The following is a 22,855-nucleotide window of genomic DNA, read 5'->3' as shown; positions in this document are numbered from 1 at the left end:
CATCACTGTGATGGAGTTTCAGAAGAATCAAGCTTGTCTGCTCTGAAGGCTCAGGGGAGTCAAGCCTCTTTGCCAAGGCTGAGGGAATATTTTCAAGAAGACTAGGGAATCTAGTTCAAGAAGACACCATTTTGGCTGATGTATCTTTTCAAATGCTACTTTTCAGTAGGATATCTATTCTTTTTAGAAATACTCTTTTAAAATACTCTTTAAAATATTTTTTTAAAAATACTAACTCCTAGGATTTTAAAATACCAACACCTAGAATTTTATAACTAATGTGGCTCCTTCTAGTTCAAGAAGTTCTTCATGGTAGGCTATAAAATGTGATACATTTATAGACTGTTTTCCAAAATTAACACCATTTAGTCTTTATATCTGCACACATTATAGCCTTGTCACTGCCTATAAACCCTTTAATTTTTTGTGGGGAAAAATTGCAAAATAAAAAAAAGAATGAGACTGCCTTCCCAGTGTAGATTTTGAATGCATGATGTTCAATGTATTTTTATTTCATTTTTTTTTCAGTTTCCAAAAAAATAAATAAAAATTAACAATATCTTGTAAATTATTTATATTCTCCTTCAATATCTTAAGGTACACAATTATCAAAGCTGATATTGAACACGAACAAATTGATACAATTCAGTATACTGATAAAATTTATAATCAAATAAGTTACTTTAAACTGCATGCAATACAACTTTATGTTCCATAACATCTTTAATAAAAACTGTATACCAAAATGGCTCTTTAAACTTAAAAAGTGCAATTACAGAGTGCAAAATAAAAGGAAAATACATTACATTGCATTTAACATCATCAAATTTGATAACAGATGTTTAAATAAAATCATTCTTTTTTAAAACATTAAAATATACTCCAGAAATACTGTTTGTACAAGTTGTTACTCCCTTTTCTCCCATATGAACGAGAATTTTTTAAAAGTCAGAATATATTGGGTGGCAAACTAAAAATCTTTTGTTCGAAAGTTTACAGAATGGATATTGGAACAAAAACTACAAAGTGGGTTAGATACAGGTTTTTAAAAACTGCATTTTTTAATTTAACAGAAGTCAGACACTAGAATCATGTATTTGCTGCTAAAAGTTGATTTGATACCTGATGGTGATTGAATTTAGTCTCAAAAACTCATAAATAAAAATCTGACTTAAGACGTTGTCATACCAATGTACCAGTTCTCCCATCGCTTTGACTTTTGGCAGAGAGATTAGAGCAAAAGAATGTTTAGGAGAACAGTGGAGTTACATTGTATTACATATGTTTAGCACAATACGGAAATCTCAATTTTAAGGTTAAATCTTGAGTACTAGTTATAGAACTTAATATTCTTGGTTAAAGAGAAGGTTAACTGGGTTATTACACGGCCTTGGTGGAGACCATAAATTACACATTTGTGGTTGCTTTGGTTTTCAATACGTTGAATATACATAATCCTTTCTAGAAATATATATAGTGAGAAATCTGTAAAATTGGGAAGATAGACTAAATGCAAACTAAAATCTTTCCATTGTGTACATAACACATGAGCTCATGGAAATCAGTTTTTATGTTTACTCAGCACCATCCTAACAAAAACAATTATTTCTGTTTTATTTTCACCCACCAAAAGTAATGTGGGTCATAATTTATTATTTAATGTGCATTTATAAAAATCTAACTATTTTAGGGGAATATCAGTTATTGAAAGTGTTACCTTTGAATGCCTAGTGAAGCATTCCTAAAGATAAAAAATACTAAACTGACTTGTTTCTATGAATAAGAAAGACTGACAAATCAAGATAAACTGACAAATCAATATTGAGATGCTTACAATAAATCTTTGTAAATGAAATAAATGGATTGCAGCTGATTTCTTGAAGAGTCAATAGATTTTCTTTGAAACAGCCAAGTTCACTGAAAATATGCAGACTCTCTTCACATCTATTAAGTGTTGGTATTCACAAGGGACTGATTCCAGGATCGCCCCCCTGTACATATTAAAATGTGCAGATGTTCAAATCACTTATATAAAAGAACATAGTGTTTGCACATAACCTACTCACATCCTCCCATATACTTAAATCATCTCTACATTACTTATAATACCTAATGTAAATGCTATGTAAATAGTTGTTATTTACATATTTACAATATTTATATTGTCATTGGTTTTTATTTGTATTTTCTTAAAATATTTTCCATTCTTGGTTGGTTGAATCCACAGATGTGAAACTAGCCAACTGGAAGTATAGTACTTAAAATGTGTTCTTACATACTTTGACTTCAGCTGTATTAAATAGGAAACAGAAATAACTTTTTAGATCTAACCGATTTTTATTTTCTCTTGTTTTTAAGTTTTCTATAAATGGTTAATAGAGCAACAGATTATGGTAATTCTATGATCCATTGAGGTTATGTATACATATATGTTTGTGTATAAATATATACACAATATGTGTATGAATATATAAACAATATGTATATGAACACACACATATAAATGTTTGCAGGACACACATTTATGTGTGTGTGTGTGTGTGTGTGTCTATGTGTGTGTGTGTGTGTGTGTGTGTGTGTGTGTGTGTGTTTTCCTAATAGTAAGGGCCAGGGCCAGGACTTTAGATGATATTTGTGTGATTACACCAGGGTATATAATACATGGATATGCATGGGGGCAAGTCCTGGCAGCTGATGCTCCAGAGGTTAAGCAGGGCTTATTATGTCTTTGTTGCCCTAGCACATGCCAGGAAAAAAATGGAGGAAGAACAGATCCTCCCTGACCTGGTATTTGATCCAGGGAGACTACCCAAAGGTTTAGCATTCAATAAAGCAGCCTCCCATAAAATCCAAAGGTGGTGGCAGCAGTGGTTCCTTATGCAATAGCCCAAAATGCTCCTATTAACTCACTGAGACCTATGGACTCAGAGTGAAGAAGAAACCTTTGTCTCTTCCAAAAAATAAGCAAATGTCAAAAAATAAGCCCTAGTTTTCATCTCAGACTCCATAGAAAGGTGTCTTTAAGTTTTTATGTTTTCAAGTCTTTTAAATGAGATTTTCATTTGGAAAAATAAACTATATTAATTTTTAAGTTTTTTCCCACTTCCTGTATCAAGATACAGCTTTAAATACATAACTTTAAATTCTAGAAGAAGCCACTTACTGAGCTGTTTTAAAGTAAAAACTTTCTTGAATAAAAGATGAAATAACTGTTTTTCCATCTTAAGACAACATATAGAATTATTGTCTTAATATATTTTAAAATAATAATTAGTTCATCAAATTTTGGACTGTGATTAATGTTAGAATTCAGCAAATCCTCTATAAAAAGAAATATTCAAAATTGAAGCACAAACGTAGGCTTCAAGTGTGGGCTTTTTTCTAATTGTCTGATGAACAACAATTACCTCACATAAATGTTGTAATATACAAAAAAAGGAACATTGTGAAGCTATGAAATGCCCACTACTTAAATAAAATATTATATAAAATTGTTTTTCAATGTATTTTACATAGACAGAATCTGGCAGATGGGTGACTAGCACCAGTAGTGATACTGGGTTGGCATAGGGAACGGTCCACTGCCCCTCCTATAACATGGAGTTGTAGCTGAGACAGGAGTGAAGAGATCATAGGGTCCCCAGGGTTAGCTTATTTCAAATTTGTAGTGTTTAACACAGAACATATATTTGCTTCTCCCAAATTCCAATTGCATTATTGTTTTAATATGTGACATCATGTTGTCAACTACCATATCGAACCATAGTACAGTCAAATCAATTATCATTGATTTGAGGAGTAGAAAAAAATATACTTACTAAATTGATTTGACTATATATTTAGGCTTACAGAAATCTGTCATTTGCTGACAATTCTTGAGCTATGACCTGGGCACTGCTTACTTCTAAGCACTGTGCAACAGGCATATAACTTTGAAGCTTTCGATGAAGCATTTAGCTCAGGAAATCACCTGTTATAAAAATATCAGTTCTCTTTTGATATTAAATATTTTCTGCACATTATACATTAACAAATAGTCTGTCAAAAATAAAAATAAAAATATTTTTCAAGTATATTAAAATACAATGCTATTGACATAACACTTGACCCGACATAAATATTATTAATAAAATAGGAATATTAATATTAACCAGGCACACTGTTCATCTCTGCCCATAAGTTTGACAGCACAATTCAGACTTGCGGCAACTCTGGATCCCCTAAGGTAACCCTCTCATATTCCTTCTTCGGTTCTTTACTTTTTCGATTTCTGTACCTGGAAGTATTCACAAATGAAACTGTTAGCACTGTAGTTAACACTAATAGGAACAAGTATGTTACATATGGACTCCAAAGGCATATTAACATAGTGTTTCCCAAATGACAAAGGTGCACAGATTTAGGCTGCACAAGGTAAAAAAAAAAAAAAAAAAAAAAAAAAAAAAAAACCCGGATGAAGAGTTAGTGTGCTGTAGTCAAACAATTTTGGAATGAAATGATAAAACACACTTAAAAGACTTCTCAAAGTCTTTAACATGATCATGAATATTGTGAAATTCCAAGAGGCATGTGACCAAATTTAAGTCTGAGTTTGGGGTTTTCTTTTTTCTGTCTTTCTTTTTCTTTTTTCTTCCTTCTAAGGAATGCATATTTCGAATATCATGCTAACATTAATACACCCTGACCATCACATTGATATGATGCTATTACTAATCAAAATAAAAATAACATTTGTCAGGCATAATTTGGTGAACTGCAATGTTCTAAGTGCTATACATGCATTATTTATTTTACCCTCACATTTGCTGTTACTATCCTCATCTTACAGGTGAAGAAAGTGAAATACAAATTGTTTATACAGAATATGCCCACGGTCACATAGCTAGTATTCATAGACTTATCATAATTAAGAATCTTCTTTCACTTATTCATTAGTCTATTTTTCTAATATTTTTTAGTTTATTTTGTCCCCATTTTGGAAATGAGGCTTGTAGCTTTGAGGAAACCACATCATGTCTATGCTTACTGGAAGAATATGAATTAGAAAGCATTTGTTCTTAACTCTGTCATTTGTCAACTATGTGAGCTGGGACATGTGAATGTACCTCCCTAAGTCTCAGTGTCCCATTTATGAAGGAAAGAATTATGGTCAAAGATTTTCAGGCGTATTTTAGTTTTAATAACATTCAGTTCTGTCATGGCAACTTATTAGAAAGACATTATTATTTGGTGGTTATTTAGGATCAAACATGGGCAAAATAAATTTAATCTTATGAAAGTAGCGCACTTTCAGACCTTTGAAATTAGAAGTGCACTACTTTCACAGAAAAATAAAAACTGAAATCCTCATTGTGTAATTTGTACCTTTTTCAAAATAAGGGTTTCGTGGAGACATTTTAAAGGGAACTATTATTAATTAATTGACACTGTTCCCATCCTTTGCTCCTAACTCTAAAACAAAACCGTCAAATTATAGTTTCAATGTTTACTTTCTATTTTTCTGTTTTTAGCTCATGACAATAACGTATATGAGGATGAGGTATGACTGTTTTGGGTAACTGAAACAAAGTATTTTTTAACAACCTTTTTTTATAATTGTCTAGAAACATTTCCACCAGACTTAAACTATAAGATTCCCAAGTCTCTAAGGTTATGTATTAATTCACAAGGCTGTTTTATGAAATAAAAAATTGACTTAATGAATTAAATTCATGTGACAATAACATTAGCACCTTTCCTATGATTCACATGAATTATCATGTTACATACTAAAAACAGCCACCCTGTAACTAATGTAGAATAAAAATTCCTATCCATATTTTATAAAGAAACAAATTGTTACTCCCAATTTGACTTATGTAAGGTCACATGGTTAATAAGTACCAGAGCTGATAATAAAGTTCAATCCAGATGTTCTGCAGCAAAAAAAAAAAAAAAAAAATATTTAAAAAAAAGAATTTCAAGTTACTTCAGATTTAGGAGTACCTGTGCAGATTTCTTAACTAGGCATATTGTGTGATACTGAGATTTGGGGTACAATTGATCTCATCACCCAGGTATTGGGCATAATACTTAATAGTGTCTCAACTCTTGTAAATATAATTTGTACAGGTTCAATCTTATCTCTCTAATACTTTATTCATATTTTAACACAATTTATAGGTCTACATTAAGTAAAAGTAATTTATAAAAGCAGAGTATAAAAAGCACAGTGACTTACCATCTGCAGAAATAATATGTGGAACCGACAATGATGATAAGAAACAAAATAATAAGAATCACGGTCAAAGCCACATATTCTCTGCTTAAAGGCTGGTGGACGGTTAAAAAGAAGTGTTCACATCGGACACCAGTATAACCCACTTCACACCTGAAGCAAAATACAGAACAAGGAAAGATCAGTTATTTAAAAAGGAAATCATGATTATGAATTAGTTTTATAAAGACTAACATCATACTATATTGCAATAAATCATCAACATTTGTTAAAGTTGTAAAGAGGATTTCAAAGATTAATCTTAGAGTTGGGCCAATAATGATAAAATGGATCCACGTAACTCTTGGGCTAAATTGTGGCATTACAATTACAGTTGTGTTCAGCTGTCATGGTGGCTGACAGTCCACAGTGATGTTTTGTAAGTTGTCTAAATCAGTGGAATTAATTCTTTTTTTTGTTTGTTTCTCTGTTTGTTTTTTTGAGACGGAGTCTTGCTTTGCCACCCAGGCTGGAGTGCAGTTGCGCAATCTCGGCTCACTGCAACCTCTGCCTCCTGGCTTCAAGTGATTCTCCTGCCTCAGCCTCCTGAGTAGCTGGGATTACAGGTGCCTACCACCACATCTGGCTAATTTTTGTATTTTTAGTAGAGATGGGGGTTTCACCATGGTGATCAGGCTGTTTGTGAACTCCTGACCTCAAGTGATCCACACGCCTCGGCCTTCCAAAGTGCTGGGGTTACAGGGATAAGCCACCATGCCTGATCTGAAATCAATTCTTAAAACAATTCCTGAAATAGAAGTTGAAGGAAAAGATCCAAAGCAGAGAGAGGCCATCTTGGCAGGTGTTAGGTGCATCGAAAGCCCTCCCTGCTCTACACCTCTGACATATCTGTGCGATTTGAAAGCTACTATTTACTCCATAATTTTTTTAAAAGTCAGTAAAGTTTCTAGTAATATATACATTGCATTTAACAGCCCATGGAAATATAGGGTAATTTTAAAATATAGAAATACAGAGAGTAAAACTGCATTTATCACATGTTCTCACTTACAAATCGGAGCCATAATGTGTACACATGATCATAGAGAATGGAGGAATAGACCCTGGAGACTTCAAAAGGTAGAAGAGTTGGTGGGAGGAGGTTAAGGGATGAAAAATTAGCAAGTGGGTACCATACACACTATTTGAGGGGTAGGTACTCTAAAAGCTCAAACTTCACCACTATTCAATATATCCACTAACAAATCTGCACTTGTACCCCTAAATCTATTTTTTTTAAATTACTGTGTTTGTTTATTTCTAGCATATTACCTGCAGTAGTTTTGACTCATGTCCACCAGGTAGATGCACTGTCCATGCAAACAGTAACCATTCATGTCATAGCTACACTTTGTTATTGATACTTGAGCCACACGTGGATCGTCTTCTGTCTGAACTGTGAAAGAAGTAGAAAGTTGAATATATTCTGTAGCCTTTATGGAAGAATTACTCTTTCATAATAGTAACCACTGAGCTACTTCAGCAAAACACGTCAGATGCCAATCAGTTGAGAATTTTGAGTAGAAGTCTCTATAGTTATCACAGCCCCTAGAACAATCAATAAACACTTGAATCCAAAGGAAAATGTCCAACAGACTAAACAAAACAAGATAAAATCGAAGTATTTAATTCTCAAAAGACAAACTTTAAGGGTAGAAAAGGCAAATTTAACACACACACGTCATTATCCTCCAAGTGAGTATTTACTTCTTCAAACATAATGTGTCTTATTTTTCTCAAGTCCCAAAACAACTCTGAAATCTGTTACTCCCCAAAACAGTTGCAAGCTCAAGCTCATACCATTAATTAATTCAAAGAATCTTAATTCTACAGTGGATTTTTAATCAGTATAGCTGGCTTTGGTGTATGTTCTCAAGTTGTTGAGGTTACCATTAATGAAATCAACCAATGTCTCCCAATATCTCTAATAATGATACCTGAATGCAAACTAGACAAACCCTAGTGAGAAAGGCCTCTGTTAGACAAATACAACAATGAAAACAGAGGCCCTGTGTAAAATTCACTTTAGAAAGTTTTAGATACCAAAATGTGAAAGATGCTTATAAAATTATTTTTCAAATAGCAACTTGATTGTAATACTCTTGCACAAATAACCAAAGAAGGGGAAAAAAAAAAGGTGTTGGGGGGAGGCTGACCAAAACTCTGAAGACCCTGATGGTGAGGGACAAAAGAAAAGGTAAAGTTGTTGTGGAAAATATCTTGTTTCCTCAAAATAACTCAGTTATCTTGATTCAATAGCTCAGACTGAAGATAAAGCTGATCCCTCTTGGACCAACCGTATCTGAAGTCCACAGTCCTCAAGGGGAAAAACTGTATTACTTATGTTTGTATCCCTATGCCTTGGCACAGTGTTTGGTGCATACGAAATACTCGATAAACGTTTTTTGAATGAACACTGTGCCTAGAAAGAAAAACCCATCATTTGTTCTCCTAACAAGAGAGAAAGAGGGTAGAAAGAGACAGACAGGGAACTTGCTCTGTACAAAGTTTTCCCGTTTTGCCTGGAATCCAGTCAGTGTGGTCTCTGAGGGTGGTTTTGCAGTAAAGCACAAGGAAATGGCCAAAGGGAATCCAATATTTTTTTTGTTCCCTCTCTCTTTACAATCAAATCTGTGTATATCAGTTGTTGTTTTTTTATATAACTTTTTAAGAACATTAGTTTATAAGGTGGTTTAAAAAGTGATACAGCAGCTATTCCTACCCTTTTTTCATTGTCACATACTTATAGTATTTGAGTTTACATTTCTATTTAAAAATGTGTACTCTCTTGAGGCCACATTGACAATGTTGGGCTTACCTAAAGCTGTGCAGTTATCGTTGGACTCTCCTGGGATACATGATGGAATCACAGTTGTACTGTGGACTGCCTGTAGAAGATGGAAACCTATTTATGAAGAAAAATCAAATATATAATTAATGTGTTAAGGAAAGAAATCTTCATTAAATTTCTACATAACTGCAGTGCTTATAGAAACAGGCATATAACAGAAAATACAAACACTAGCAGCAGCTATTCTGTTGAAGTATAAAAGCCTTGGCATTATATTCATGGCTACAGACTTGACCTGCTCTAAACATTTCACAATAACATTTTCAGGGATTTGATTTTGAAGTTTGGTTTCTTAAGACACATTATCAGTTGGAGAATTCCCACTGTTTTATTCCATCATGAGTTCAGAGAAATGCTCCAAGGTAGATCCCATCACAAAAGAAGTCTCTAAATAAAAAAATCAGTTCCCATTTATGGTAACAGCAAGAAACTCAACCTAAGAAATATTCATATTGACTTATGTACCTAAGTTACTCCTTGCATTAAATTACACATGAATATAGATTTTAATTAATAAAATCCAAGGTAGGTAAAATCAAATCAAAATATATCTTGTCTAATATGAGGAGGAATAGCTATAACAAATGAACTGATCTGAGCCCTAGAATCCAGTTTCTGTCAGCACAGGAAGAATTTAAATCAGCTGTTTCATCAAGTGTCTTCAGTGAAAAGATAAAATGTTGAAATACAGACATCAGAAGGGCTCAGGTAGTTTCTCAATTGTATAGAAAGCATGATAAGAAGAACCCTTTTAATTGCACACATGTTTACTTAAGAGCATGTAGCTGCTTCTGTTTAAGCTTTAGGTATTTGCACTTCAACCAATCTTTCCAGTTTATTTGAGTAACTATTATATCGTAAATCCTAATGGTGGTGGTAGTAGTAGTATTAGCAGCAATTAAGTTCTGCGGAATTAATTAATGACTTCAGCTTGCAACTGCTTTGAGGAGTAATGAATTTCAGAAATGAGATTTGAAAAAAAGTTAGACATATTTTCTTAGAAGAAATGAATAAGACCTACTGTGGGGGATAATGACATATATGTTAAGCTTGCTTTTTCTATCCCCTAGAGGTTGTCTTTTGAGAATAAACTCCTCCCATGTTATTTTGTTTTGTTTTGTCAGTTGGACATTTTCCTTTGGATTCATGTGTTTGTTTATTGGCCTGTGGTGCGTGATAACTAGAATGATTACTAGTTATTTATTACTACTCGTTTCCTACTCCTGAAAATTTTCCTTGACTGATTGGCAGCTAGGTAAATGTAATCTAAGTAAAATAGGAAAATATCCTATCTCATATGATAAGGAATAGGGATGCCAGATGAACCACACTGAGAATTCAGTTTCTGTAAGCAAAAGAAGAGTTCAAATCAACCTGTTAAGTTGAGGTAGCTAAGTGATAACTGTTATGAAAGGATGATTAATCCCTCCAGAAAGACAAGAGAAATATTCAACTTTCCACATCTTTCACAGTTCAAACAGAAGATGATCCATCTATTGAACACGCACTGTGTACCAGTGATATGGTTTGGCTCCGTGTCCCACCCAAATCTCATCTTGAATTTCAATCCCCACATGTTGAGGGAGGAACCTGTAATTCCCATGTGTCAAGGGAGGGAGGTGATTGAATCAATGGGGATGGTTTCCTCTATGCTCTTCTCGTGATAATGAGTGAGTTCTCATGAGATCTGATGGTTTGATAAGTGTCTGAAGTTCCTCCTTCTCCTGTCTCTCTCCTACTGCCTTGTCAAAAAGGTGCTTGCTTCCCTTTTGCCTTCCGCCATAATTGTTAAGTTTCCTGAGACTTCTCCAGCCATACAAAACTGTGAGTCAATTATACTTCATTCCTTTTATAAATTACCCAGTCTCAGGGAAGTTCTTTATAGCAGTGTGAAAACAAACTAATACAACCAGGTATGGTTATCTTCACATCATCTCTATATATTATTTAGTCCTCTCAGTGCCAGTTTGAGGAAGATACTATTATTGTCACCATTAGAAAAAACTAAGGCATAAAGAGTTTAAATAACCTTTTCCAAGGATACATATTGTTAAACGGGCCACTTTATTTGGAATTTGGAAATGAGCAGTAATACTAGAGTATAATGGACATCACAGAGAACAAATTATGGTAGATGTAATGAAAGTAGAGTATTTAACCCAACACAGAGGCCACAAAGTATGGTGGAAAGGCAGTCTTCTGAGGAAAACTCGAGCTAGGTGATCTTGAAAAAATTAATTTACTTTTCTGGGTCTTAATTTTTCCTATCTTACAGATTTTTTGGGAGAATATAGTGAAATAAACTAATATTTTTAAGTGGCTGACATATCCCATAAATGTTCCTTGACTCTCAAACTCCAGCCTCTGGTTTTAGCAGTTATATATGTTGGCAGTGCCCTCTATTGGTTTATAACAAGTTTGTAAATCTCTGTTATATGGTACTGTAAAGCACAATTTAATTCATGTAATACAGGAATTTTGTTTTTTTCCCAATTAGAGAAGGCTTGTATCTGTTAAGCTGATTGTATATTTTTGGGTTCTGAAAACTAAATTACACATAAGCATCAGCATCATAATATACAACTTCATATATCAAATTTCACACTGAATTCTGTGAAGTAGTTATTAGTCTCAGATATGCTCAGTGTATTTAAATTAAAAGCTTGTCTAAGATCACTTATGACCACAGAAGAGAAGAGTTACGAATTTATCTGTTGACATCATGTCTTCTATTCTTCAGTGATTTGGAAATACTTTAAAGGTTTCTAATTATCTCCTCCCCATTCCATGTTTTTCCTACAATATAAATGCTACTTCAATTCTTGTTATAGAGCCAGAACAACGGCAAAACAACAACAGAACATGTTTATTGAATGGCAAAGAAATAGCTAAAGCCTAGATTTCATTGTCAGTTGAACAGAGTTGAAAACTATTTCACTAAGTTTTTTATGGAGGATAAGCAGATTCTCATTCAAGTCAATTTTACTTTATATCACAATAATAATTTCACTACACTTTCACTACTGAGGAATTAAATCCTTTAACTATTACAGTTTCCTCAATACAAATTGGAGTTTTAGTTGCACGTGCTTACATTCTTGACATTCCTATTCCTACATATTTCTTCCACTGAGGAAAGCTTTGGAGGAGACATTATCCTTTCTATAGGAAAATGCTAGTGAGGGACAAAATGCACATTTGCAGCTATTTTCTCTATTATTTGCATAAACTAAAGCCTAACCTTTCCTGCTTGGAATTGCTTCCAGTTGCAACCTGCATTTATTATAGAATCCAACTAATTATTTCAGGGTGTTGCTTTTAGTCTTCTTTTTTAAAGGTTTTTAGTAGTTGTTAGTCTTTCCATTGTTGGAAACTTTGTTCCAGTTGTTCAGGCCACAGGTGAAATATTTTTCTTTGTTAATTAAAGAATGTTCAGCCCAGGGTGTGCCTCCACAAAAACTGGGCTTTCCTTACCTGTGACGCTTCCTTGGACACAGTCCATCGCTCAGGATAGTTTCTGTGAGACTTGCTCCATTAATCCTGCAGCAGGATATTTTACAGGTGGAATCATATATAATTTTAAATGTTCCTTTCAAATTAAAGTGTATAACTGCAATTCCATCGTAGATCGATGTGGCCAATAAAACAGAAAAAATAATTCTAAGTCATGCCCATCTGTACAGCACTATTGCTTTAAAACAATAGTTCTCAAATGTTCCTGCAATATGCCTTTGCTCCCAAACACTTGCAGACTAGGGTAGAAGAGTGAATGTGATCAAATGAATGAAAAATGTATCTCCAGAGAAATATTACATCCACTATCCTGTTATCCTTAAGAATCACTAGTCATTATTTTAAAGAGTCGTACAGGGAGGGAATAAATGCTAAAGCCATATGCATACATTTCCTTAATATCAAGTTTTTTTCATGATCTTAGTGTTGTTTGAATATAACTTCTTCAGGATTGGACCTCAAATATTATATTTGACTTTTTCATCCTTGACAATGGATTGTTGTTAAGCAAATAATTCACTCCGATACTAAAGCTTTTACATAGTGTCTATGTCAAAAGAAAAAAAAAAAAAAAAAAAAAAACCAGATCTGGTGGCATTTCTCGTCTGGTGACATTGGTAACTAAGATACAAAGGAATTTCTCGCCAGGTGATATAACAGAGATGATCGGTAAACTCAAAATCGGCAGTTGGCACTTCTTTTACAATACAGCTACAAAAATGGGAATGCATTCAGAGGCCATTATTTCTATCAAAGCTCCAAATGGGTTTTAGGAATGTGAGCCTCATATATATATATATATATATATACCTTCATTTTTCAGGTTATGTTTCAGTGAAATCTCAAATGTGCCAGCAGGAAGTGGTGCCAGTGACTCACAGGATACAAATCGCCTCTTCCCTGTGAGTCAGGGCCGAGCCTACACCCTTACACAATATTGGGGACCGCGCGTGGGAGAGGTTGAGTGCCATCATAGGAATGGGAATAGCAGTAAATGTCGTGGGCCCTGGAGCACTAAGAAGTGGTTGCCCAACAGTCAGACAAAATGCCAGACATAGAAAATGTGCTTCTTATTGCATATGGTTTCTTTTGACCTTGCTTCCTTTTTATTTTTAATTATTTTGTTTCTGAGGCTCTTGCTCAGTTGACCCAGACTGGAGTGCAGTGGTGCAATCACAGCTCACTGCAACCTCGAACTCCTGGGCTCAAGCTAACTTCCCATGTTGGCCTCCCAAAATGCTAAGATTACAGGCTTGAGCCACTGTGCCAGGATTGACCTTGCTTCCTAAGGATCTCACTGAGGGCTCATCCAGAAAGAGGCCAGTACAGAGGAGGCTAGGATTTGGTGACTGGCTGACCAAGCCAAGTCAGCAAAATCAATTGCAAATCTTAGGGTGAAATGACTTTTCCGGAAAACAGTCAAGAAAATAAAAATAAGAACACATGGACACAGTCGGGGGGAACATCACGCACCGGGGCCTGTCAGGGGATGACCAGCTAGAAGAGGAATAACAGGGGATTGGGAATGTGCTAGGGAATGGATAGCACTAGGAAAAATACCTAATATAGATGATGGGGTGATGGATGCAGCAAACCACATGACACGTGTATACCTATGTAACAAACTTGCATGTTCCACACATGTACTCCAGAACTTCGAGTATAACAAAATCAAATTAAAGTGATCCAACATAAAATCAGATAGATTACAGAATAAAAGGAATGCATCTCATTTTCCCAATTTAACCTTTTAGGCTATTTAGACCAGAATAGCAATCTTGCACTGAATCTTAGCATTTGCTCAGTCCTAACACATAGCAAAATCCTCTTTGTTCACACTTTTGCTGTGGTCATATGCCAACCTACTCACAGACTGTTCATTTTCTACCCTCTTCCATGGCAGTCTGTAATTCTAGAATTTGTCTATAACATAGTAGGCTTGTTGGGTCTTGTGTGCTTTTAAGGAGTGAATAATCCTTCACTGCTTTTGGATGTCTTTTTGTTTTAAATTAAATTCCACTATTTGATAAGCTCTTGTTTCACCTTGGTCAAAATAACTGTAAAACTCTTTATCACATCAGATACTAAAAAGACTTACTGTAAGCACTTTCTATTAGCAACCTACTTTTCAGAGAGTGTGTGTGTATGTGTGTGTGTGTGTATAGCACATATACAAATGTATAGAAAACTAACCTTGCCTTCTGCCAGCAATAATTCTATTCCTATATATTTTTAATGTTAGCTTTGTAACTATACTCATTAAGACCTAAATGTAAAAAGTAGCTATAGCAATTTGAGAAAAAACATTATGAAACTCGAGGTTAATTTAATAACACTTTAAAAATAATTATTTAATTTTGAGTTTTAAAAAATAGCCATAGACTCTTCCTTGTTAAGTAGTAAAAATGTTAATATGTCATGTGTTTCAAGTTATAAGCATTAAGTTATACTCTCCAATTTAGGTAGTCATTTCTAAACCATACTTCAAATGTTAATATATTTCACTTACATATTATCATATAATGCTATACTTAAAGCAAGTCAAATAAAGAATCAGTGAGTCAAAGTACAAGGGAATTATCTATTTTACTCTAAACATGAATTTAAAGTTGTATATCTTGTTTATAATGGAAGTGTTTCCAGAATGAAGGAGAATACATATACCAACTCTTGTGTAAAGAGTGCAATTTACATTAATCTGAGTGTTTTGGAATTTGGTGACCAAAAGCCCTAATGGTGGGGCTTGCCTCCCCTAAAAGACAAAGATTCATTTCTAGAGTACTATTTCAAATTTTCTTTTGGAAACATATTGTTTTCCTCAAGGTGATCTTACATAAGAAGAGCTTTCTATAACCTTTTCTACCCTGACTCCCTCCCATCTGGCTTCTCACTTCTACTCCTACAAATTCAATTCAGAAATTTAAATTATTATTACATTATTATTCCATAAGAAAAATCTTCTAAAGGTGGAAGAGTTTGGACTATAAGTGTCTGCAATTTGCCTTCTTTTCATTATAGTCACGTTGTGGTATGAAGTTTGGATATTAAATGGTATTTTGAGAAATATATTGACTACATTGTTTTCTCTGTAGATGCCTATGGCCAAACATGAATTTGCAAGGATAAAAGTTTTAATCAGTGAGCACACACATAAAAAAAAGAAAGTGAGTACATTAAAGATGATTTCAAAACACTCAAAGTTAATTACTTTTTATTCAGATAATATACATAATGCATCTCATACACTGGAGGCTGCTAAGGAATTCTACTTTCAGATAATACAGTTTATGAAAATATAGTTTGGGTTGACATTGGCAACCTTGACGTCAGTGAGAGCCACATATGCCTCCATAGCATGATAGCAGGGTGGGAAGGACTTAGTTACAATCCAATAATAAAAAAAAAAGAGGGCAGCTTACCCTATCCTTGCTTTTAGTACCTACAGTGTCAAATAATATTTATTCAATGAATATCTATTGAGAGTTGTCTACATGCAAGATATTGAACAAAACACTGAAGAGAAAACTGGTACAAGAGACAATGTTCCTGCTTTAAATAGACCGAAAGGAGCTGGACACCTAAGCGTGTAAGGAAAGGAGATAATTTATAGATGATGCCAAGTTTCTAGTCAGAAAAAACAGAGAATGCTGATGTTATAAAAAGAAGAGACATAGGCAGGACAGCATGTGGTGACGTTTGGGCATGAAGGCATGAAGGGAGTGAACACCTTTGAGTTTAATGTTTATCTACTGGTATTACTGGTAGATATTTATATTTCTATTTCTGAGGTTGTGGGGAATACAGTAAAGGAATAAGAATCTATTTGGAGATCAGGAGAAGTCCATTTGAAAGTCAGATGAGAAGATATTACCTTTAAAGGGATGAAAGTCATTTAAATATTCCAAGGAAAATAATATGGAATGGAAAATAACAGAACTTTGAGAAACAAGTGGTAGAAAGTAGACAGAAATGGCCAGGAAAAGAGAACAAGAAATTAGAGAAAAAAGAAAATTAAATGTGCTGAGAGCTAAGAGAGTAGAGTTGCAAAAGGAGGTAGAGGGTGGTTATCAAAGGAATAATCAGAGAAAGTACTCATGATTCCATCATAAATAAGACTCATTATTAGATGTGAATGGTACTAAAATCAGCAATAAATATTGCAGAGCTGATTTTTAAACAGAAAAATGTGCTTTATATTTATATCCAGATTATCATTAATATTAATTTTCTCTTAGTAACTCAAGCATTAGTTGTCCAAACAGTGAATTATGTGCAGAATGGGTAACTACAATACAAAGATGTATTTTATGTGTGTGTAACTACAATACAAAGGTGTATTTTATGTTATTGGTTCTCAACTGGGAGCAACTGTGCCAACCCTGGTTGGCAAAATTGTATCCCTCATTGGCAAAATTTCTCCTTCATATGACATTGCCACCATATGAAAATGTCTGGAGACTTTGTTGGTTGTTACAACTAAGGGATGCTACTGACATCCTGTGGATAAGGACCAGGGTTGCTGCTAAACACCCTGCAATGCTTATGACAGCCCACCGCAACAAATAATTATTTAGTCTCTTGTGTCAATAGAGACAAGGTTGAAAAACCCTGCATTAGACTTATGAGAAATGGAATCCAGTTCTAGCTCACATACTTATTTTGTTTCCCTGAAACTGAGTGTCCTTATCTCTGAAAACAGAGACCAAGGAGTGAGGGTGGGGTAGAGGGTGAGATGAAGTTTGGATTAGATTTCTCTAAGGTTTCTTTAATTTCTAAAACAATGCTTCTCTATCTGCCACTGGCAGTCCTATCACTGCCACTTTATTTGGTTATATCATGGCTTGGTAACCTCTCTCTCTCTCTCTCTCTCTCTCTCTCTCTCTCTCTCTCTCACACACACACACACACACACACACACACACACACAAATTTTAGTAGGCATATCTTCAGTTAATACAGACTAAAATAAGAGATAAAAATGTGAAAAAGAGGGAAGAAAAATTGTTAGACTTCATCAGAAACAACCACAGAATCGAATTTTCCAAAACTATTACTTAACCTCAAAATTTTATATTTTGCTCCTCAAGCACATTTTTCAAGTACAGCTAATTGAGTATATAACATAGTGGTGAGAACTCTGAATAAAGTATTAATATAATCATCCATCTAGCAAACATTTATTGTGTTTAACATAAGCCTATCACAATGGAAATGATAAAAGATGACTATACCACCAGCAAGGAGGGACAGGGTTATACACACACTTACAGTGCTGTGTGTGGTGTGAGAGGGACCACAGGACAAAAGGAATGGGAAAGATGCAATGGAGGGTCAGGGCTTATCAGAGAAATGCCTAAAGAAGTGGATCCTGCCGGGCACGATGGCTCACGCCTGTAATCCCAGAACTTTGGGAGGCCGAGGTGGGTGGATCACGAGGTCAAGAGATCGAGACCATCCTGGTCAACATGGTGAAACCCCGTCTCTACTAAAAATACAAAAATTAGCTGGGCATGGTGGCGCGTGCCTGTAGTCCCAGCTACTAGGGTGGCGGGGGCAGGAGAATTGCTTGAAGCCAGGAGGTGGAAGTTGCGGTGAGCCGAGATCGCGCCATTGCACTCCAGCCTGGGTAACAAGAGCGAAACTCCGTCTCAAAAAAAAAAAAAAAAAAAAAAAAAAGTGGATCCTTTTTCAGTCTTAAAGCATGAGTACTTCACCAAAAGTAGAGAGTGTCTGAGGGCATCTACAGTAAAGGGTACAGCATATTCAAACATGAAGTCTTACATACCGTGTAACTCCTGTTTCCTCATTTGTAAAAAGGAAACAAAAATACCTTTCTGGCCTAAAAAGGCATCTTAAGAACCAAATGAGGCTTTTTGTAAGAAACCATTTTGATAATGACAGTTCTAATTTTAAAAGTCTAATTTTCTATTATTTCATCGTATCATTTTATCCATTAAAACTACATACAATAACCTGACAAGGTAGATATTATAACCTCCCTTTTGCAGATGAGTACCTTACAAGGACTCAGAGATAGTAAGGCTCAGAGAGAAATCACTCTTGATGAAAGTATGAAATTAAAAAAAAACCTGAGGCATGAAATCTGTGTTTTATACACTATACACTATGCCTCAATTTAAAACTATAAAATTGACATATATAAAGGTAGGGGTGTGTGTGTGTGTGTGTGTGTGTGTATGCACGCATGTGCATGTATTAATCAATTTCATACCTCAAATTTAAAATAGAGACTTTTTAACCCAAGATATTAAGGTTTAACATTTTTCTTTCTGAATATTGCTATACATATATATATATATACATATATATATACACACATATATGTGTCATTTTGATAATGACAGCTCTAATTTTGAAAGTGCTTTCTATAATTTCATAGTATCATTTTATCCATTAAAACTACATACAATAGTAAGGTTTTATATATATATATATATATATATATATTCATGGATATATCTCCATGGAATACATCCATATATTCATGGAATACTACTCAGCCATTAAAAAGAACAAAATAGTGTCTTTTGCAGCAAAATTGGATGGAGCTTGAGGCCATTATTCCAAGTCAAGGAACACAGGAGTGGAAAACCAAAAACCATTAAAAGTGGGAGCTAAACTACGAGTACACAAAAGCATACAGAGTGATATAATGGACTTAAGGGACTTAGAAGGGGAAGAGTGGGAGATGGGCTAGGGATAAAAAAACACTGCACATTAGGTACAATGTACACTACTCGAGTCATAGGTGCACTAAAATCTATTCACCGCTATATAATTCATACATGTGACAAAAAACCACATGTAACCCAAATGCTATTGAATTTTTTTTAAAAGAAGAGGGAGGATAAACCTATATATTAAGAGTGTTATGAGATATATCAAAATATAATTTTTTTCTTGATAATCATCAAATCATCCTGAGTATCATAAACAGTTTCCTGGCAAATTAAATCATTACTTTAACCTAGAAGGCCACTCAACCTTTATGTGCTCTGTAACTAAACACCTAGTCTTACGTAAACTGCATCTCCAGAGGACGCTGAGTATGTTGCATTACTTCATTTTTTCAAAGGTTCCAAAATTGCCATGTCAAGGCAATGGTTGTCAGACTGCTCCTCCCTAAGGATCTCTCCTATTTCACCACTGGGAAGCGTTCTCATTGTCTCCCAATGGAATGCTCCCAGCAGCAGTTACAGCCATATTAACTCGACAATTTGTATAGGCCTACATTCAAAGTAAAGACTGACAGATGAGGAAACCCCACCTTAATTTACAGTCTCCTTAAAGAGGATTTCTTACTTGACATTTGCATCTTTCAGGTGATCGTTAACAAGGAAATGGGAGATTCTTTTGCAAAAATGGAGAGAAAACATTCAAACTCAGTTTTTCCAAAGTGATTATATGAGTATTTTCAACAACAACAACAACAACAACAACAACAAGGAAGTATGTTTACATTCTCACTGTTAATAGAAATGGGCTACAGATTCCAAGTTGATCCCTTATCAATGCTATATTGAATTCACAATAATATAAAAAAAAAAAAAAATACAAGGAATAGGGCTGGGCGCGGTGGCTCAGGCCGGTAATCCCAGCACTTTGGGAAGCTGAGGGGGGCAGATCACCTGAGATGGGAAGTTGAAGACCAGCCTGACCAACATGGAGAACCCCGTCTCTACTAAAAATACAACATTAGCTGGGTCTGGTAGTGCATGCCTGTAATCCCAGCTACTCAGGAGGCTGAGGCAGGAGAACCACTTGAACCTCAGGGGCAGAGGTTGCAGTGAGCCACGATCCAGTTATTGCATTCCAGCCAAAGCAACAAGAGCGAAACTTGGTCTCAAAAAAAAAAAAAAGAATACAAGAAATAAAACACATGTAAGTTACCCTATTTATTGCTTTGCTTAATGTAAATCTCAGAAAACATAAAAACCAGGACCCCAGTCAGCTAACTTCAATGACTGCTTTATAATGAAAATCATATCTTAGGAACTGTGTTGATAAAACATTATGAACATTAAATGAAAATTCAACAATTTTAGCACAGCTTAAGAGAACAGTCATGTTTTATTTGCCTGACTTTGCACAAAGGGTCAGAAAGCCCATTTGTACACATACTGTACCTATGAGAGGATCTGAGCCCTGGAGCAGCCCCAGACTACTCTGGAACTTCTCTTAGAATCTGCTATGCTTATTATGCTCCTGCTAAGCCTGAGTCTCACTGGCTCTTTCCTCATTATCACAGAGTGATCTGGCCATTTACTATCTCTGAGTCCTTGTAAGGTACTTGACAACTGGGCTAATCGTACCTACCTCACACAGTTATTTTAAGAAATAAAGGAGAGAATTTGTTTAAAGCACCTAATACACAACATGGCTGGCACACAGTGGGCATTTAGTAACTGTTAGCTCTCTTCTCAAGTCCTGGATCTGGGTCCCAGTGCTGAATCAGACACCCCAGTTACCCAAGACACTCACATGGCAAGACCATGCAGAAGGTGGTAATGGTGCCTGGTCAAAATCCAGACAGGAAAGGCCTATCATTATGTTTTCTGACAAGATTTGTCATCTCAGGCTGTGCCAAGACTCAGGTAACTCATAAACTCTCATGGTCAACAGAAATAATCAAAGATAAGCCTATTGTTTCATTGAGATTTATGATTCTCACATTTTCAAAAAAAGAATATCTCTTCTGCTTACTTCTCTCTCATTGATGAAGTAGGACTAAATTGTCTTGGAGATGTCATTCAGGAACATATTCAAAAACCCATGTGGGCATGAATAATAATGTTTGATGTTAAATAGAAAGCCCCTGAACATAACTGCAGAATTCAAGGTAAAAATTTCTCCTCCTGTCTTTAGAAAAATCACAGGATTAAAAAAGACAATTCTGCTCTAAAATCATAGATTATTTAGAAAAATGCTATCAAGTATCTGAAGTATTTTACTTATTGTTCAGTAAGCTAAACGTGCTAGCAGCCCCAAGTGTGAACTCTCTCACTTTACCGCTCCTTTTCTATGGGAACTTTGATCATAGTTCCCCAATTTATAAAACAAAAACATCAATATCAAACATGTATAAAATGTAAAAGTAACCAAATGATTGTGTGTAGCAATTTCAATCTGCATGTGTTAAGGGTGGAGGCTGGAGCTTTATTCCCTCGTCATAACTATGTATAAATTCTACATAAAGTAGTTATGTATGCTAACATTTAAAATAAATCTCTCTCTCTCTCTCTTTTTTTTTTTTTTTTGAAGGAAAGGTTTTGGGAAAAGCATTTTTAGAAAATCTTCTGTTTGGGGAAAAGAAGACAATTTCAGAAATAACAGGTGGTCTTGCCAGAATAAGGCTATGGGCCCTGCATAACTAAATAGAGTTTAGAGATATAATACAGAACTTGAAACAGGAACTTTCTTAGTGGCAGAGAAATATCCAAACAAACTGGGAAAACAGAAACTGACCTAACTCATTTGGAAATGGGCTTGGCAGCTGACGAAATAGATGAACTATAATTAAGTAATGCAATAAAGGAGGTAAGCACTTTCATGACAACACAAACACACACAACACACACACTGGTAGGTAGTAACCAGGTTATTCATAGGCTCTTGCTGTCTCAAATTAGAATACTCAAGGAGACACCCAGAACAGACATGTGCATTGTTTAGATGCAACCTTACATGTGGGGGGAAAAAAGTGCTAAGTTATTCTGACCTCGAGGTTAATTTCTAACTCTAGGAAGACTGTCACCTTTCTAATTTAATTCTTTTCAAAACAAAGACAGCAAAGCCACATTGTTTACTGAGACTCTTCTAGCAAGTAGCTCAGTTTTGGCAGAAGCCACATATCTAGTTTCCACTTGTGTTCCTGAACTTAGACTTGTAAGTTTCAACTATGCATAATATGCATTTCATCAGGTCTCTCAACCCCTGAGATAAAGTGTGTCAAAATAGTAATTTAACAGTCACATCCTTCACAGGTAGAGTTAGTGTCTCGGGAATTAGCCTCATTTCAACTCAGGGAGAGTATGAGACTGGTGGTAACTTTTCTTTTCTTTTCTTTTTTTTTTTATTGCATTTTAGGTTTTGGGGTACATATGATGAACCTGGAAACCATTATTCTCAGCAAACTGACACAAGAGCAGAAAATCAAACACCATATATTCTCGCTCATAGGCGGGTGTTGAACAATGAGAACACATGGACACAGG

At 35.0% G+C, this 22,855-nt stretch overlaps 1 protein-coding gene across 1 annotated transcript in view; it reads right to left on the bottom strand.

Annotated features, from left to right (window-relative positions):
* Positions 1 to 494: 494 nt before the first annotated feature.
* The window catches only part of EREG (epiregulin), a 23,374-nt gene continuing 1,013 nt past the window's right edge, over positions 495 to 22,855 (bottom strand). Inside the window, exons 2-5 of the mRNA XM_003932106.4 lie at positions 9,075 to 9,161; positions 7,529 to 7,652; positions 6,221 to 6,370; positions 495 to 4,276 (exon numbers count right to left, since the gene is read on the bottom strand). Coding sequence (XP_003932155.3) covers positions 4,195 to 4,276; positions 6,221 to 6,370; positions 7,529 to 7,652; positions 9,075 to 9,161 — 443 coding nt within the window. The 3' untranslated portion in view covers positions 495 to 4,194. The remainder of the gene's footprint in view (positions 4,277 to 6,220; positions 6,371 to 7,528; positions 7,653 to 9,074; positions 9,162 to 22,855) is intronic.

This window comes from Saimiri boliviensis, chromosome 3 (assembly GCF_048565385.1).
Source record: "Saimiri boliviensis isolate mSaiBol1 chromosome 3, mSaiBol1.pri, whole genome shotgun sequence".
Classification (NCBI taxonomy): Eukaryota; Metazoa; Chordata; class Mammalia; order Primates; family Cebidae; genus Saimiri; species Saimiri boliviensis.
This window is presented reverse-complemented; position numbering and strand designations above follow the sequence as displayed.